General features: G+C 45.5%; 1 protein-coding gene across 1 annotated transcript in view; it reads left to right on the forward strand.

The window, feature by feature from the left end:
* Positions 1-18407, forward strand: part of LOC134530318 (UDP-glycosyltransferase UGT5-like) — a 47113-nt gene that overhangs the window by 14235 nt on the left and 14471 nt on the right. Inside the window, exons 2-3 of the mRNA XM_063365043.1 lie at positions 14761-15594; positions 18184-18406. Of these exons, the coding sequence (XP_063221113.1) occupies positions 14761-15594; positions 18184-18406 (1057 nt within the window). The remainder of the gene's footprint in view (positions 1-14760; positions 15595-18183; position 18407) is intronic.

The following is an 18407-nucleotide window of genomic DNA, read 5'->3' on the forward strand; positions in this document are numbered from 1 at the left end:
GGCGGCAGCATCGGCCGCGCGCCGTGCTGCCGCCTATCGTGCTGCTGCTCGACTACTTCACCCTCGCTGGCATCCTGGATCTACGACTGCTGTTTTGCTGTTCCTATGCTGGTCGTCCCTGCTTCTCGCTGTTTTCGCTGTTTGTCTGTGTGGTGTGCCAGTCCTTTTGCTGTTTGCGATGTCACTTGCACTTCGTCTTTTCGTTTTTGTTGGTTTTCCGCTTTGACTCCGATTTTTCGTCGCTGATGTTATTCTCCTCCTGCTGCTACTTCTACATGCGAGTTAGTGTGTTATGCATGTTACTATCCAGGTGCTGCTTGCTTTCGCCTCACTTGTACAGTCCCTTGTTGCTTAGCGCCGTATGGTTTCTTTTCTTTTGCTGTGCATTGTGCTGCCTGTGCTTTTCTTATGTTGCGAGTTCGTATAATTTTTCTATTCTACTGTTCGCTGCTTTTGTTTCGTGCTCCTGTTTTTGCTGTCTGTTCTGCGCTGGATCCTGTTGTGGTCTCTTGTTGTTTTTTGCTCTATTGTGTCTGTTGCTGATTGCGTTTTCTGTCGCCTGCTGTCTGTGCCACCTATTGCTGTTCGCTATTTTCGGCTGTGTTTTGTTCTTAAACTATGGCTGATCGCCCATTCCGGAGGCAACCGCATGCTGCTCATCCGGCCGAGTCCATCTCGGACTCTGCGCCATCCTTTTTGCTGCCCACAAGCAATCAATTTGCGGCGCTTGCTGATGATGCTGCCAGTCAAGGCTCCGATGCTGGGTCTGCGAAGTCCGCCGCTGCACGCAGTGGGAGAGGACACAGGCGTCCTCAGGCGCCCTCCACCTCCGACCAGTTCGATGCGGCTGGCTGTGGCCGCGTCCCCACTCGCCCGATATCGCTGCAGCCGCCGTCGCGGTCTCACTCCAGCCGCACGTCGTGCAGCTCGCCCGATTTTTCCCGTGCAGCTTCCTCGTCGTCCCTGGATGAATCGGATGGTGCTGCCCTTTCCCAGGGGGCGAAGAGTGCTGCCCCTGGCCCGTATCACGTCTCCGTGTTGCCATATTCTGCAGCGGGGGACCTGCCAGTGCCGGCCTCGTCGCCCACGACTACACTGACAACGAGCACTTACACGACCACTGTCTGCTCCACGCGCATGTCTGCTGCTACGTCTCTCTCTCAGCCGTCCACCAGGTCCTCTACTGTTTCCGATCAGTCTCCTTTCCTGTCGCAGGCATCTGTGTCGCTCTCGGTGACTGCTCCGTACCCTTCTGCCGAGTCGCACGGCCTCCCTGACCCGAGTCTCTCTTACCCATGCCAGTCGGCCGCCCCTTTCCTTCTGCCCTCGTCACCATTAGAGGATTTTGTCTCTGCCTTGCCTGCTGGTCTTGCTGTTCCGGCTGCTGCGCCTCTTGGTGTTGTGCTGCCCCGACCTGAGGCAGCATCGAATACAATGTCTTCGCTGCCTGACCTCTCCTCTGCTGCGGCGCTCTCTCCATTGCCACTGCCACCTACGCAACAGGCTGGCGCTGTTATGGGCCCACCCGCGCCACCTGCTTACCGCTACACCAACTCATTGGTCCAGCTGCCTGATCCTGACCACATGGATGTGGCCGAAGGGCGGCTTGGCAAACGCCCAGGCCCGACAGCTTGGTGTGACGACTCCGACGACTGGACTGCCTATCAACACAAGCACCAACGTGCCAAGTCTTCCCGCGCAGCTCGGGCATCGGCTCGTTCGTCTGCTGGGGCCCCTGGGGCCGGAAGCCGTGATGTCACGCCGGTGCGTTCCGAATCTCCTGCTTCTCGCCGACCATCGGCCAGTCCTGCTGGGGCTCGTTCCACGTCTGCCCATGCTCCCGACCCGCATGCAAGGGGTCGTGCTGTCTATCCTTCTGCCCCTGTTGGCTCGCGCCCTTCTCCCTCTGGTACTCTTCCTGGACGTTCTCCCGCCGTCCATGCATCCGGTCTGTCCTATTCTGACTCCCGTCGGGTTGCTCCATCTCAACAGCCGCGCGCCCCGCCCGCGGACGAATGCTTGCCACGGTCGCGCCGGCCGCCTCTTATTTGTCTGTCGTGGTGGCTTACCACCAGCTGCCATCAAGGAAATGTCTGCCTTGCGCACCGAGTTTGGTGCCGATTTCGTTGCTGCGCACTACAATGATTCCTATACCTTCCAGATAGCCAACAAAGCCGACCATGTCAAGATGACGGACCTCCTTCGGCAGCGCGGCATTCCTTATCATACGTGGACTTGCCCCGAAGATAGGAATGCACATGTGGTCATTCGGAAGCTACATTGAGACGCCGACGGATGATATCTCGGACAGTCTCCGCGAGGCAGGCATTCGGCACTCCCGCGTTCTGCGCCTTGAGAAATTGGGGTCGTATCGCGAACCATATCCACTGTTCCTGGTCATCTTGGAAGGCACCGACCAACTTCAGGAAGTGCTGAAATTGTCCCACCTCGGCCACGTGGCAGTGAAGATAGAGCTGTTTCGGGGTGGTGGCCGGCTGGTCCAATGTTACCGTTGCCAGTCCTTGGGACATACATCCCACAACTGTAACGAGCCTGTTCAGTGTGTGCGTTGTGCAGGAGGCCACACGGCGAAGGAATGCCCTCGGCCTCTGACTGAAAAGCCCACCTGTTGTCTCTGCGGTGGTGACCACCCGGCCAATTATGCCGGCTGCCCCAAGCGTCATGAATTGACTCAGCGGAAGGCCCGCCGTCAGCAGGCCCAGGCAGTACAGGCTCCTGCGCAGATTTCTGCTCCCGCTTGGCGTGACCCAACATGCTCCTTTGCTGCGGCCGCTGCTGGTCTCCCCCGGTCTTCCGGACTCCGGGGTCCTGCGGCTTCTGCCTCGACCGAAGACGTGCCGATTATGGAATCGTTACGGGAGCTCTTCGCTTTCTTCCGTCAGCTGGACCTTTGTGCGGGGCTCGGTCGTCTCCGACATCTGCTGGCTTCTTTTCGAGCGGCGCGCTCTCTGGCAGACATAAGCGACGTGGTCCTCATGGCCCTGTCCTCGCTGTTCGATGGGTGCGGCGATGCTCCTCCATCGTCCGATGATGTTGCCACTCGCCATGCCTGACAACCTCCTGTTGTGGAATGCCCGTTCGCTGGCCTGTCGCCGCGCAGAATTCTTGCTTTTGCTGGACACCTATCGCCCTCTGGTCGCTGGCGTCACCGAGACTTGGTTCACACCCTGGATCTCCTTCTCCCCGGCTGGCTATGTCATCCACCGTGCTGACCGCTTGGATGCGATGCGCGGCGGGGTCGCGCTTTTCGTTCGCCGGGATGTGCGCCATTATAGACGTGTACTGCCTCAAGTCTTGCCTTTTAAGACCGTTGCTGTTCGCATCACTGGCACGGCGCGTCCTTTCACGTTTGTGGCGGCCTACCTCCCACCTCATAGGCCGTTTCCTTCTGCGGGCATCTCACTGCTGGCTCAATTGGATGCAGCTGTCATTATCGCTGGTGATTTCAACAGCCGACATACCCGCTGGCACTGTGCCGCCACGGACTATCGGGGGCGAGGCCTACTCCGTGTTGCTACGGCTGATGGTCTCCGCATACTCGCTCCGCCGTCTGCCACTTATGTGCCCGCGCGTCGCGACCAGCGGCCTTCCACGCTGGACTTGTTCTTGACCACGCCTGGTGTTGCCCTGTATGCCGTTCGCACTCATTTCGGCCTTGCCTCTGACCACCTGCCTGTAGTGGCCGAGCTCCAGGCTACGCTTGACCTCTCGGACGCTACTCTCCATTGGGACTTCCACCGTGCCGACTGGCCTTCGTACAGGCACTCTTTGGACAGGCAGCTCACTCTTGCCGCTTCGCCTCGCTCGCCAGCCGCTATCGATGCCGCTGTCCAGGTGCTCTCAGCTGCCGTCTTCCGTGCTTTGGACCTGGCCATTCCTAAATGCCGGCCGCGGAACGCTGGGATGCCTTTCCCGCGCGCCATCAAAGACCTGATTCGCCACCGGGATCGTGCTCGCTCCCGCTGGCAGATGTTGCGCACGGAGGCCGGACTGGATGATTACCGCAGGGCCCGCCGTGCTACCAACTGGGCGGTCTCTCAACTTGCACGCCTCCGCTCGCTGTGCATCTCGTCGGGCTCGGTGTGGCGCCACGTCCGCAGCATGCGAGCCCGCCCTCGGGGCATTCCCCCCCTGCACGATGCCACGGCGGTCCTCGAGGATCCCCAAGACAAGGCCGAAGCTCTCGCCTCACGGTTTGAAGCTACGTTCCACTCTGTCATTTCTCCTGTTGGTGCAGTGGGGGCCGAGCTAGGTACCACGCATTTTTCGCCGGAAGCTGACTCGGACCTACCATACGGCTATCTGACTTCACCCAGGGAAGTGGCCCGTGCGATTGACAAGCTATCCATCCACAAGTCACCTGGTGTGGAACGGATTCCGGCACGCCTCATTCGCTCTTTTTCGCGCAAGACTGTGATTTTCCTGGCGAACTTAATTAATGGCAGGCTCCTCCAGTCGTACTTCCCGTCGGCCTGGAAGTTGGCCATCGTTGTGCCAGTGCCCAAGCCTGGCGGCCCGCCGCATCTGTTGACGTCCTACCGGCCCATCTCCTTGATCAACATCTTGGCCAAAGTGTCGGAACGTATCATCTTGGGTCGCCTCGTCCATGCTGCTGATGTCTTGGAACTCCTGCCCGGCCACCAGTTCGGTTTTCGCCGTCGCCACTCTGCCCTCCATGCCGTCGCGGCCCTTATTGACAAAGTGACGGAGGGATTTTGCTTGCACCAGCACTCTTCGCTCATTTCACTCGATTTGTCCCGGACATTCGATTCTGTACATCATGATGGTCTTCTCTGCAAGCTTCGGTTGCGACAATTTCCCGAATGCCTCTTGTCGCTGCTATGTAGTTTCCTTCGCGGACGCCGATTCCAGGTTAGAGTGGCCGACGCCCTCTCCCGGCCGCGGTCTGTTGCCGCTGGCGTGCCACAGGGCTCGCTCCTTAGCCCGTTGCTGTTTACCCTCTACGTGGCCGATCTCCCACGTCTGCCGGGCGCCACGGTGTACCAGTATGCTGACGACACTGCTGTCCACCTGGTCGGGGAGAATGCTCTGGAGCTTCAGGCCCGTACGCAGTGCTGCCTTCGTTCTCTGAGCACATACTTTCAGCGGTGGGGCGTATTGCCTAACGCAGGAAAGACCTCCATCATGTTCCTGACCAAACGTTGCCGGCGTCCCCCTGCACCGCCGACTCTGCTCGGCCACCCACTGGCATGGCAGCCGCGTATCAAGTACCTGGGAGTCCACTTGGACTCCACGCTGTTGTGGACCCATCATCTTGCCACCATGGCCGCCAAGGCCCGTTCTGCTCTCCATTCGGTGCGCCCTCTCCTTGTGCCCGCTTGCCCTCTGGACCAAGATACCCGTCTCCGGCTGTGGGCATCGCTCATCCTGCCCATCTTGATGTACGGCGCTGTTGTCTGGGCGTACGTGCCGGAGTACTGTAAGCGGCCCGTTTACTCCGGCTACAACCGCGGACTCCGCACCGTCCTGCCATACTGCCATCCGCCTTCTCTACCGACTGGGGAATGTGCCCTCCCCGCAGGAGCGGGTTCGAATGATTGCTGCCTCTTTCTTCCGGAAGATCCGCCGGCATACCAACCCGGTGATTGCGGCCATCGGCGATTATGACGTCGCGGCACCACGTGCTCATCGCCTCATTCATGATTTTCTGCTGCAAGATCCCCCTTGACCTTAGTGAAGAACCACGGCCTGTCCTCCCATTGGCATGACTTTGCCTGCTCCCTTCTAACGTGAAGATTCTTTTCCTCGTGGCTTCTTGCTGACCACCCTACCTGTTCATCAGCATCGGTTTTTCTTTTGCCCCGTGCCACTTTCTTTCTTTTGTTGGCGAAATGTCATTTTGTTTCTTTTTGCTGCCCCTCCACCATGGCTGCGGGCTGGGTTTTACAATTTTTCCCAGCATCTTATACCTTTGCTAGTAATACCTTATTCTTTGCTTTATTTCCCCCGCTCGTAGCAGTGTTTACGAAAGAGCTCCAAGAGCTGAAGCGTTTGAACCCAACTGTAGGTGGTGGGATCGTGTAATATACACGAGTGAGTACCTTGCTCAATAGGTGATACTTGACTTGTCAAACCTTTAAAAAAAAAAAACTTTAAAACCTGCTGGCCTTTCCTGCCGAAGGAAGCTACACTGTCAACACGTCTCGCCGGTCTGCCGTCACTCTGCCCGTTGGAAGAAGCTATCACTTGGTAAAGTACTGTTTCGTCGTAGACACTTATAGACCGAGTGGGTAGAAAACTTAGAGTGAGAAGAGGGGCAGTGGTGACGGAGGCAAGGGTTGGAGACGGCGGTGTGAGCTTGTGAGTCCCGATGAAAGACTTGACATCTGACTGAACACACAACACTTAGGTGCGAATCCCGGCAGCGACACGTGAAGAATAATGCCAGTCCCCACGCCGACGAGCATTTCTCCCGCTATGATAGTTTGGGGAGATATTCAATGATAACCCCTGCATCAACGAATAAGAACTTGCCCGCAGAAATACGTGTCGACAAGAGTAATCGAAGTCGACGACCTGTTATATTAATAATTAGAGGTCTGCGTACCCTCGTAAAAACATGTATAGTGGTCCTTTATGTATTAGTCATCTTGTGTATAAATAGTATTATTTTAGTTAAATGATATTAATGATTATGCTGATGTTTGCTAACTTGCGCATTGACAGAGGTGTGTGACATAATATTCCATAAGTCGAGGGGTCTTGTTATTTATTTTCATTTGCACTTTGGAAATTTATGTACGTTAATTGCTTGTAACTTAGCTTTTGTTTTGACGGTGTACCCAGCACCTAGCGCGGTGCCAAGTATGAGAGCACAGGGAATTGTGAAGTGAATTTGTTAAGCTGCATTCACGTGTCTCACGTTGCAATAATTCTTAAACGTTTCTGTTCGCAGACTTTTTGGATCTGAGCCACGCCGCAAATATCAACTGTTTACGTTTTTGTCATTAATAAAGTTGTAATGAATAATTTCATGTATAAGCGATAATAAATGTGTTGTTACCATAGAGTTGTAATACCTTTAGATGACATTTCGCCACACTCTGTTCCATTCCTACTCCTTGTTCCCCTCGAGTGTTTAACACGAGAGGCTACAAGGTGTTAAACAATGTTTCGGATACTTTCAAACTTAAAATAGTTATTTAAAACATTTTTGTCCCCTATGAGGCACTAACATGTTCATTGTTGTATTTTCTTAGCCATTAAATAGGCTGCTCCCTACAATTTACATGCTATCCTGGCTTATTGTGCCTTGATGCACGAACTGTGTTATTAGAAGAAGGTAATCAATGACACCACAGAAATACGTCAGCATACCGTTATATTTTATGAGAGATTATATTTTTTTCTGAAAAACAGTCTGATATCTCAGATCACGTTAAAATTTTTAGATACACATCCACTATAGTTCTCCAAAACATTTCCGAAAAAAATGACCTTAATCAGTTTTCCTTAATAACATGCATATTTAAATACTGTAACGTTACAGCACGAAAGTGTGCGTCTTAGTATGATCTCAGGAATAGGAATAGCTTTATTTATTGATCAAATATTGCATTTAGGCGTTTTCACTTCAACAGTAATATTCATAGTTTAAATTGCTTCAAGACTTTTGTTTGTTAAAGAACGTAGTTCTGCACTTGCGTTGGTGTTTTCATACCGTGTTCTATAAGCTTTAATTTTGTTTTACTTCTATTGATCACACTTGTGAACACACTGCGATTAAGTAAAAATGGTTGGTTTACTATTCCCGTTCGACCACAAGTAAGGGTCCAAGTTGTGCTAGAAAAAAAAAGAGATAAGATAACGGTTGTCGAATTGACCTAAGGGGAACACAGTCGTTTCAGAGCAATCGTCTCTGTATTCTCAGTCCGGCGCTGCGATAACACGTATCAGTATTTGGGAAAACACGAGCCGGTTCACAAGTGTAAGTGCTCCTTGCGACCAGGAGAAGCGGTAAGTTTTGAACTGCTGCAGTGAATGTCAATAAACGTTAACAAGGAATGTGTATGAATGTATAATTAAAATCTGAACCGTGATATTTTAGACCATATATTTATCACAAACAATAGTGTCAGCTGAGAGTGATGAAATGTTTCAAGGTAAGAAACAAACGCGACGAGAAATTTCTTCATAAATTTGTAACAAGCCTAGGGAATACTTTTAATTAATTTAAGCAAATAAGTATTTTATATGACTGATTTTCAATTTATGTGGTAGGGAAAAATTACAGAGTACAGTACGTGAATTTAGTTACAGCACTGGAACTGTACTCAAAACATAGTTTTTATTAAAATAATTTCCGGTTAACAAATTATAACATATTGTATAATATTTCCAACACAGCTATTAGGATGTGATGATGTTGCTGGCCGTGTACTGATATTGCCATGAAGGTCACTACTCAGAGTGAAATTGTAACTCCTATTGTGCTAGTAGTTTTTTTAAAAATCAATTTAATTTAAATTGTTAAAAAATTTCAAACATAACTAAAATAATTTTTGTAGTTAAGAAGTATAAACTCTATCATCACAATTTTGAATTTTCAATTTATTTGCATGCTTTGAAAATGATAAATGCTTAACAATAACATTTTATGTTGCCGCATTTGTCAGTTAAATTTGAAATGGTGAGCAAACGGAGCCCATACAAACGCATTTCTCTTCTTCGCATAAGAAAGCACGTATTACATCTGAAGTGCGTATTTGTAATCAAGCAAAACAGTTTGCCATACATTTTAATCTTTAAGCAAGGTTAATTAAATAAAATGATAATTTTATGAGCCAGATATTCCATTTAATGTAAGAGAACACAAGCTCGTTTTGTTTATAGTCGTAACCTTAACACCAAACGGTAGTCCTTAAATTTTACGTTTATTTTCAAGAGATTTATTTGCAAAATAACATTTATTTTGGGCAGTTTAGTTGATTGATTTTTTTTTTTCCTTCTTTGAATGGATGCAGTTTTTTTATATTGTCTTCAACAATTTCGAAACTGAAAATGTAATGAGGCATAACTTCACATATTTCTAAATTTAACGACCTTTCCTTCAATTATTGAGAACATAAATGTTTTTCTACTTTTACTCATGGGTGAAGCAAAATTTGTTTCCACCTAATGCTAGTAAGGAGAGCTAATAAATTTCAACTGAACTCACAAATGCGATAATATAATAGCATTCATATGGATTAAACACCTATAAAGTACCCACATAAGTAAAATATAGCGATATTTAAAAAAGGGTACAGATTTACGAATAATATTCAAATCTGTACGAGCGTTAATATTGGGAGTGTCTACTACTAGCGTCTTTAGTTCACAAGCCGCCGCATACTTATCGAAGCAGATGGGTAATAATACTACGGAGAAGGATGGGAAGCTGTCAGATCATGGCATTATTCACTACAATACGTGTAGAACATAAGTTTATTATACCTATACCATATCGTTTATTTATTTAATTATTTTAATTGGTCCCGTACTTTTAAGTCACTAATCTGACGCTATATCTAGTACGTATTTTGTTTTTAAAGTGGAACATTTTTACGGCGGTAGGAAGAGTCTAGGCGACGAAGTCATCAGAGCACAACGTAAAGTACCGTAAAAATATGTATATACTAGCTGACCCGGCAAACGTTGTTTTGCCATATAAATTATTTCTAGGAAATTTCTAGTGTAGAAAAAAAATGACTAACTTATTGTAAGTGTGTAAGGATGTGGTATATGAGGATGTGGTGAGAGATACATGGAGTGCTGTGAACGATGAGGTAATATAAAAATAGCAAAACACCAAAAATTAATTTTTATAATTTATTTTAATTTATTACTTAAAATTATATATATCATTAATTAATTAAGATAGTAACAGTAACAATCAATATCAATCTCTTAATGCTATAGCGTGAACAATATTTTTTTTTAGCCCATCTTAAGCTAACACAAACAAACTGGATGGTTTACCCACTCGAGAGCATGCCACGTATAATTGTCCGTGAGAAAAACATGGTGTGTTCAAATCTAAGCCACAAATAGACACCGTTTTACCTTGGGACTTATTAATAGTCATTGCAAATGCTAATCTAATCGGAAACTGAATACGTTTAAATTGATTTGGCACATCTGTAGGAAAAATAGGGATTCGTGGTATTAAGGGAGCGTTCAAGTATTACGTAACGAATTTGGGGGGAGGGGGGGGTCCTTGTAAAACGTTACGATGCCTTACAGGGGAGGGAGGGGGGGGGGGTTTTGACCTACGCGTTTAGTCACATTGTTTTTTTTTTTTACCCTTCAGAACGGTTGCGTAGAGACAGATTCTTTCACGCATTTCTTAAAACTTTTTTTCTCATAATTTCAAATGGCATGATAACTTAATTTTCTTTACCTTCTCAAAATTGTTTCTGCTTGCTTTACAGGATAAGTGAATATTGTTTTTTTTAACTCCAAACGTAAAGCTATATATATATATATATATATATATATATATATATATATATATCAACAGCTGTGATAGTTTTTCTCGTCACTCCAGTAAAGTAGTTAAAACAAAAAATACCGCTATTCGGATGGCTTCGTTATACTTCGGTTATCAACGTAGACTCCAATCGCCATATTAGAAATTATATAGGTATTGATATTCAAAATACACTGTTTTCTATGTGTGAGGTTTTCTCTCATCACAACAGTAATGTTGTGGTACGAAAGACGATTGGTCTAAAAGGTTAACAAAAAAACTAGTGAATTAAAATCTTCCAAGTTGGCAACCCTTTTCATTTATTTTTTACGGGGGATTCCCGATTGAATTGTTCGTATTTTGTTCTCCCAAGATGGCAACCCTTTTCGTTTATGTGCTCCAAGCACTCGACCGACTGTATGAAAATTGACAACTACAATGTTTCGGCGGAATATAGAAACCCTGAAGATAGCTTGCAGGACCCAGCAGAACCTAATATGGCGTGGTATAGCGCTCACGTCCATGAATCGCAATATTTCTTGCAAGTTATTAAATGCGCGGATGAATCCTGCTGTTCCCAATTGATGAGTGCAATAAAATTTGTCTTTCCAGAAACTTTCCTGCCGCCACCCTGCCCAATCCTTCAAACCGCAAACAAGCTCGTGGTACCTAGTCAGATAGACAAAGGATCGTGCAAGTTTTCGCCACTTCTTGCAAGGTTGTCTGTTGATCTGTCGCCTCCTCTAGAAGGGTTTAAGCAGATGCCTTACGATTTATTTTGCCCATCAGTACAATCCGACCTAAAGAACCGAGTATGTTCAACCTGTGGGGTTTATTTTACATCCCACAAGAGTGTGCAAATGCACAATCGTTACATTCATGGCAAGACTGCCCAAGACCTTCGTGAAAGTTGAGTACGGCCACAGCGACTTGCTGCAAGAAGGGCAAATGAGCTTCTCTGCATTGTGCGTCGCTGTGAAACATCGTCTGAGGATGCCGATTGACTCGACGAAGACGAAGTTGATGCAAGCGGGTGAACAATTCCGGAACCCTCTTCGTCTGCTCTCCGGATGCCAGTAATGAAAGAATCTGAGTGGCTGGCAAACCCATGGACAGATGAGCAGTAAAACTCCAATTGAATTTTTTTTTTTGCAGTCTACTTATTTTAATTATGGCTAATTTTATTTTAAATGTTTTTCGTTTTCGTCCAATCGTATTCTTAAATACGATTATATTTTGACAAATATATTTTATTGCAGTTAGTTTTATGTTTGTAATTGCATTGCCAAAGGTAAAAATAATTATTAGAAATAAAAATTTTTATTTGATTTTAATAGATTTATTATTAAAACGCTAAAATAGGAGAATGCATGAGAAGAACAATGGTGGATAAAGAAAAAAGTGTGTAAGGACAGAGCCAAGTCAGGAAAACTACGTAATTCAATGTATGATTGCTAAATGTATGATTGAGTATTAAAAAATTATTAGGACAAAAAAACAAACATTAGAAAGCTCTTGATTTTAAAAACAAGGCATTTCAAATGTTAATAAATAACATTAACGCAATGAAAACAATAACAAAGGTATTTTAGTGACTTATTCCGGTACGTTACGCCACATAATTGTGACTTTTAAGTAAAAATGGTCACTTGGGGTTACGTAAAGTTTTACTAGGGGAGAGGGGGGTACAGAAAAACGTTATGGCGTGTTAAATGGGGGGAAGGGGGGGTGAAAAATATTAAAAAATTGCGTTACGTAATACTTGAACGCTCCCTAATATATTTTCACATCGGAAATTTACATTTAAAATGCTGGCTTCGATAACGTTTTTCATTAATTTTTTAATGGCTAATCGTGTACCATGCACAGCCGTGGTGGGTTCAAATTACGAAGTAAAATAATCGGAGATCCAACCTTCAATTGTAAATTATGCGGTGGCATTCCTGGCAAATTCAGTGAGTTCAAAAACTCTGTTGGAAAATTTACAGCTTCATTGGTATCGCAAACTGTATCAATAGATTTGTATGATACCAAGTTACCTGGCAACAACGGTTGTATCTTTAGATTTATAAATGAATAAAAAAAACAATTATAATAAAAATCTAACTTTCACCGAATTTATTTTTGACCATTTCCAAAAATATATATATATACGATATAAATAAAAATTTTGATTTTATAATAAATATATAAGTATAATTTATACTTACAACACAAAATCTGCTGTTGGCGGGAGCTCTTGACACGTGTTGAGTACTTTTAAGATTATGTAAATCACTTAATTAACTAATGGTGCGAACTACACTCAAAATTAATAATTTTATTAGTTATTAATAAAATAGGAATAAATTATTATAGTCCAGCAAATTAATAATAAATTTACTTGAGAATATAGTTAATATGAGAGTTACACTGAGATAGTAAAATTTTAATTGTAAACGTTACTACTATGCTTGATTTATAAATAATAATAATGGCCGAAAACTGTGGAGGGAGTGAGAGAAGGCTTATTGTGTGAGAGAAACAGGAGACCGGCTTCGGTCTCATCCCTACTCCGTGCTGTTTACGGGGTGAGAAATGACACGGGTAGACCCCTGGTGGGGAAGGTTGATCAAGTGTTAATTGATCAGCTATCGACCGGGGTTGAAAAATATAAAATTATATTGAAAATTAGGGGTTGGTGATAAAAGGGTGAAAATTTAGGGTTGTTTGTATTTTTAATGCCACATTATAAAAAAATTAAAAAAAATGTTAGGGGTGGACAGCCCTTATCACTTAGGGGTATGAAAAATAGATAGTAGCCGATTATCAGACCTACTGAATATGCATACAAAATTTCATAAAAATAGGTTAAGCCGTTTCGGAGGAGTATGGTAACTAACACTGTGACACGAGAATTTTATATATAATATATAACGCCCAGAGCATTACGGAAAACGTAACGATTAGGTAGAGAGAGCAAGTGGTGAAAGTGCATTTTAATTCGGCGCCATGTTTGTTCCATTTGCACTTCTATGGCGACACCGAGAAAGTGGGTGTGGCGATACCCTTTGTGGCTGCGGATACATCAACTTCTCATTACACTCATTAATCTGAACTCCCGTAACACTAATAGAAACTGAATTTTCAGGTTTATATAATTTTGAAAAAAAACATAACTTACAAATAATCCGTAAATCTACTAAACTTGCATCCACTCTAAATTTATATATAATATTTAACAATCAGATTATTTGACATAAAACATAGATTCAGCAGCAGCGCTGACGTAGAACAACAACCATTTACACTTCCAAAACGCGAGGCGGCCATGCCCCGTTTTTTTTCTGACAACTTTACTTGTCATTTGCATGTTGTATACGTTCTTGGAAAACTGTAGAAATCCATTCTGTTAAAATTGTCTTTCAAGACATTTATTATGATTTGAAAAGTTAAAACTGCATGCCGTCTGAAACACCAGTCTTAAATATAACACAATATAAATTTGTAGCCTTATTATTAAAATCGGTACTCTTTATTATTTTATTATAGGATAAGCCTTGTATGGATTTAAAATTACGTTCATATACAACCAGATAAAAGTTGTTTAGAGGAGAAAGAAGTTTTTTCACACACATGTCACCTGTGATGGTCCCAGAAGATTGTTGTGAAAAGAGGTGGAGAAGGGGAAAGGGAAGGTGATAGTTAAAAGCTTCAGTTATTCAAAGGGAGTACTCTCTCTCTCTTCCATAGATCCGTTTCTGCATGGTGTGACGTCTTTCCACAATAAACTGGATGACTTCTCTTCTTAGTTTGTATACACATGTCACAATCAATCATCACTTCCACTGCTGCAGTGTCTAATAATAAATTTATTCTCTTTGAAATTTATATGCTAAACTGAGGGTCCAGGCACATAATATCACCAAAATGTTGTTGGAAAATATATAACGGCCCGGTACTTTGACCAGTTCACATTTTATACATGCAAAGTTTTGAAGAACCGAAGTATTATAAAATTGGGTAAGGCTAAGATTATCAGTACCAACTCTAGATTGTACTTCATAGTGATTTTCCAGACTAGTATTGAAGCATATATCCCTTAGTTACTTCACAAGTTCACCACAAACACTTAGCCAATTAAAAAACTAACAGTAATTACAATTTCAGTAACTATTGTCTTCAGTAGTTGGGTACACCTACACTACTTTTGAGTTCAAAAGTTCGTCGTCTAGTCATAGTATCTATAACAAGTGGACTTTTTGGCATTATTTTATTTGGTATTCCAGATGCGAGAGGGTGTTCATGTCCTCGCCCACGCACTGCTGCTCCTGGGCACGCTCGTGGCGAGCGCCAGTGGGTACCGGATTCTCGGGGTGTTCCCTCACGTCGGCAGGAGCCACTTCTCCATGACGGGAGCGCTCATGAAAGGCCTCGCCGCGAGGGGTCACGACGTCGTGGTCATCAGCCCCTTCCCCCAGAGTCGCGCGGTGGCCAACTACACGGACATCAGCCTCCGGGAGGTGCTGGGGAACTTCGTGAGCGAGGTCCCGCTCAGCAGAGCCGCGGACTTCGGTGGGGTTCTCCTCGTGCGCCAGGTATTCCTGGAGATGAGCGTGGAGATCTGCGACAAGACCTTCTCCAACCGGCAGGTGCAGGAGCTCCTCGAGTCTGACCAGGGCTTCGACCTCGTGGTGCTGGAGGCGTTCGCCCTCGACTGCTTCCTGGTCTTCCCGCACCTTCTTCGCAGCCCGTTCGCGCTGGTCAGCACCTCGGCGGCGATGCCGTGGACCGACGGCTGGTTCGGCAACCCGGGGAACCCTTCCCACGTGCCCGTCAACCTGCTGGGCCACGCCGACCGCATGACCTTCTGGGAGAGGCTCGTCAACACGGTGTTCCTCCTCGGAGCCAAGCTCGTCCACCGGCTCGTGCTGGAGCCTCGGATGGCGGCCGTCGTCGAGCGGCACTTCGGCGCCTCCGTGCCGCCGCTGGGCGACATCGCGCGCAACGCGAGCGTGTGTCTGCTGAACACGCACTTCTCCTTGAACCAGCCACGGCCCCTGCTGCCCTCCATCGTCGAGGTTGGCGGCCTGCATATGCAAGAGCCTGGAGTGCTGCCAATGGTAACTGCCATCTAATGCATGGCATAATTCTCCTCCAGGATTTAAGTATGTTGTGTGATATTGAGTCGTTAGTGCACTATTCCGAGCGGGGTGACATACTACAGAGAGTGGTCCTGTTTTTTTTTTACCATAGCATTTCCTAGAACGGTGGTAAGGAAACACAAGAACCCGAGATGGACGCTTTCCACAAAAAAAAAAACTCCTATGAGGAACCCGGTGCACCTTATGTCCAGCAGCTTAATGAGAAGGGAGGGAGGGATGACTTGCCAAATAACAAATGCTAGAACCATTCGTGTTTCAGATGTGACTCGAACACATATGCCTAGGGTGTCGAGGGTACGACGGTCGGGTTAGATCACTCGCTTCCCTCCAAGGCGATCCAGGCTATCCAGGCTCCATTCCCAGTGAGTTTAAACCCGGATGTTTCACAAGTGGGAGATGGGAGATGTGACGGACATTGCCGTGAGCTCCATCCATTCCTTCCATCGATGATCCATTCTTATCGGCTCGGCAAGGAATGATAATTTAGTTCCAAGTCTGTTTATAAACATTGGAAGAATCAGGGATAAATTAAGATGCATGATACCACTGGAAGTAGATAACGCGTTATTTCATGGTGATCTGTGTTCTTAGTGGGATACTTATTGTAACACTAGCTGCCCTACCCGGCTTCGCACGGCTGTACTAAAGGAAAAAAATTAAGCCACATCTCCCATTTACAGTAATGGTAAATAAAAAAAATCCAGTGAAAATTTATTACAAAGCTGTATAATGTACCGGAGAGAAAATGAATAGCACCGATGGTTTCCCGACTCGTGCACGCAACGTACAACTGATGTACCCGTACTTCGCTACGGCAGTCTACAGGCAGATCACTCTTGCGCCGCTCATTATACATGCCCCTCCTTGTGGGTAAGCCACTGCCGCGCGATTCCCGTTGCCATGGAGACGCAGAAGGCATGAACAATGCAAAATCCTGTTCTCATGCAGTCAAATTACCCACTGTTGCCTGGTTTTAACCACCCATGGAATCTAATTTTCGGAAAATGTCATCCTGCGTAACAAAAAAAGGGAAATTTTTGATATTTAAAGTACCCGCAAAATTTCAACGGTGATAAGGACTGCACTAACAATGAAATAATCGTTGCCATAGAGACGAATAAAGCATCAACAAAGCAACTGCTGTTGCCATGGTGATTTCCTACCAAAAAATGCAAATTTTGATATATTACGCCCCCGAAACTCCCCTTGGGATCGGATTTCCGCAGAATCCGTTCTTAGTGAGCGTCTACATCACAAAATGAGTAACTATGCTAAATTTCAAGTCAATCGGGTGTATAGTTTTAGAGATCACATGATGGGCGAGTCAGTGAGTGGTATTTCGCTTATATATATATATATATAAAAGTCCTTGTCAGAATTGTAACGGGAGAAGAAAATTATTGATGGTCCGAAAAATGAAAATTAATTAAAAATAATAAAAATAAATCTAGTAAAAGGAAAAAAAATTAAAAACAGAGAGAGGGAAAAAAACATAGTTTAGGTTTGCGATTTAAAGTGATAAAAAGTATTTAAATACTAATTTAACTCTTATGAGGGTACTAATTGCTTCGTTGTTAATATCGCACGGGTGTTTTTTACTTGTATGGGAAAATTAAGAATGATAAGGCATCTAGTGCGTGGCAACAATGTTAATAGGCAATAGGAAATAAACTTCTAGCGCCTGCGGCATTGTCGACACACACTTCGTACGTGTACTGCATGTTGTATCTAACCCCCTCCAACGCATTTGATTCTAAATTGGACTTTTAGTAAGGATCCCTAATGTTATTGATAATATAATATAGCCTATAGCCTTCCTCGATAAATGTACTATCCAACACTGAAATAATTTTTCAAATCGGACCAGTGGTTCCTGAGATTAGCGCGTTCAAACAAAAAAAACAAACAAACTCTTCAGCTTTATAATATTAGTATAGATTAGTCAGAGAAACAATTGTTCCCTTTGTGACTGGGAGGATTACCTATTACCGCCTCGTAAATTCCCACCCTGGTGACCATTTACTTGCCACCACCAGAGGTCTAAGTATTTGCATGTTCGACTTCTAGCCCTGACTTAAGGCTTAAGGTCTGGTCAACATCAAGGTCATTAGAGACGATGAGGGGTGATGAGGTAAGAACGGAGCATCAAGGAAAGGAAAGGGTGGGGAGTCGGTATACCCCACCGGCTCTTGGCAACATTCGCCTTATCTCCCACTGGTGAAACACCTGGGTTCAAACCCATCTGGAATTGAGCCTGTGTCTCCTTGGTGGAAGGCTAATAATCCGAGCACTCAACCGTAGTACCCTCTACGCCTAACCTTAGGGATGTGTGTTCGAGTCACATCTCAGTCACATCTTGGGTCTAACATTTGTTGGTTTTGTAAGTCATCCCTTCCCCCCTCCTCTCAATTAGCCTCTGGGAATAAGGCGGGCACCGGGTTCGATTCCAGGACAAACAGGGAAATTTTATGTGGAAAGTTTCCTTTTTGGGTTCTTGTTGAATTCATATAAAATATAAATTTACAATACCAAAAATGCGTGTGGCAGGACCTGCAGAGGTTCCTGGACGGTGCAGTGGAAGGCGCCGTGTACTTCAGCCTGGGCTCCACGCTGCGCATGGACTCGATGCCCGAGAGGCAGCTGGGCGTCTTCACCCAGGCCTTCTCGGAGCTGCCTCAGCGCGTGCTGTGCAAGTGGGAGTCGGGCGCGCTGCCCAACAGCTCGCGCAACGTGCGCTCCGCCCAGTGGCTGCCGCAGATCGAGATACTCAG

This window comes from Bacillus rossius, chromosome 3 (genome assembly GCF_032445375.1).
Source record: "Bacillus rossius redtenbacheri isolate Brsri chromosome 3, Brsri_v3, whole genome shotgun sequence".
NCBI classification, from domain to species: Eukaryota; Metazoa; Arthropoda; class Insecta; order Phasmatodea; family Bacillidae; genus Bacillus; species Bacillus rossius.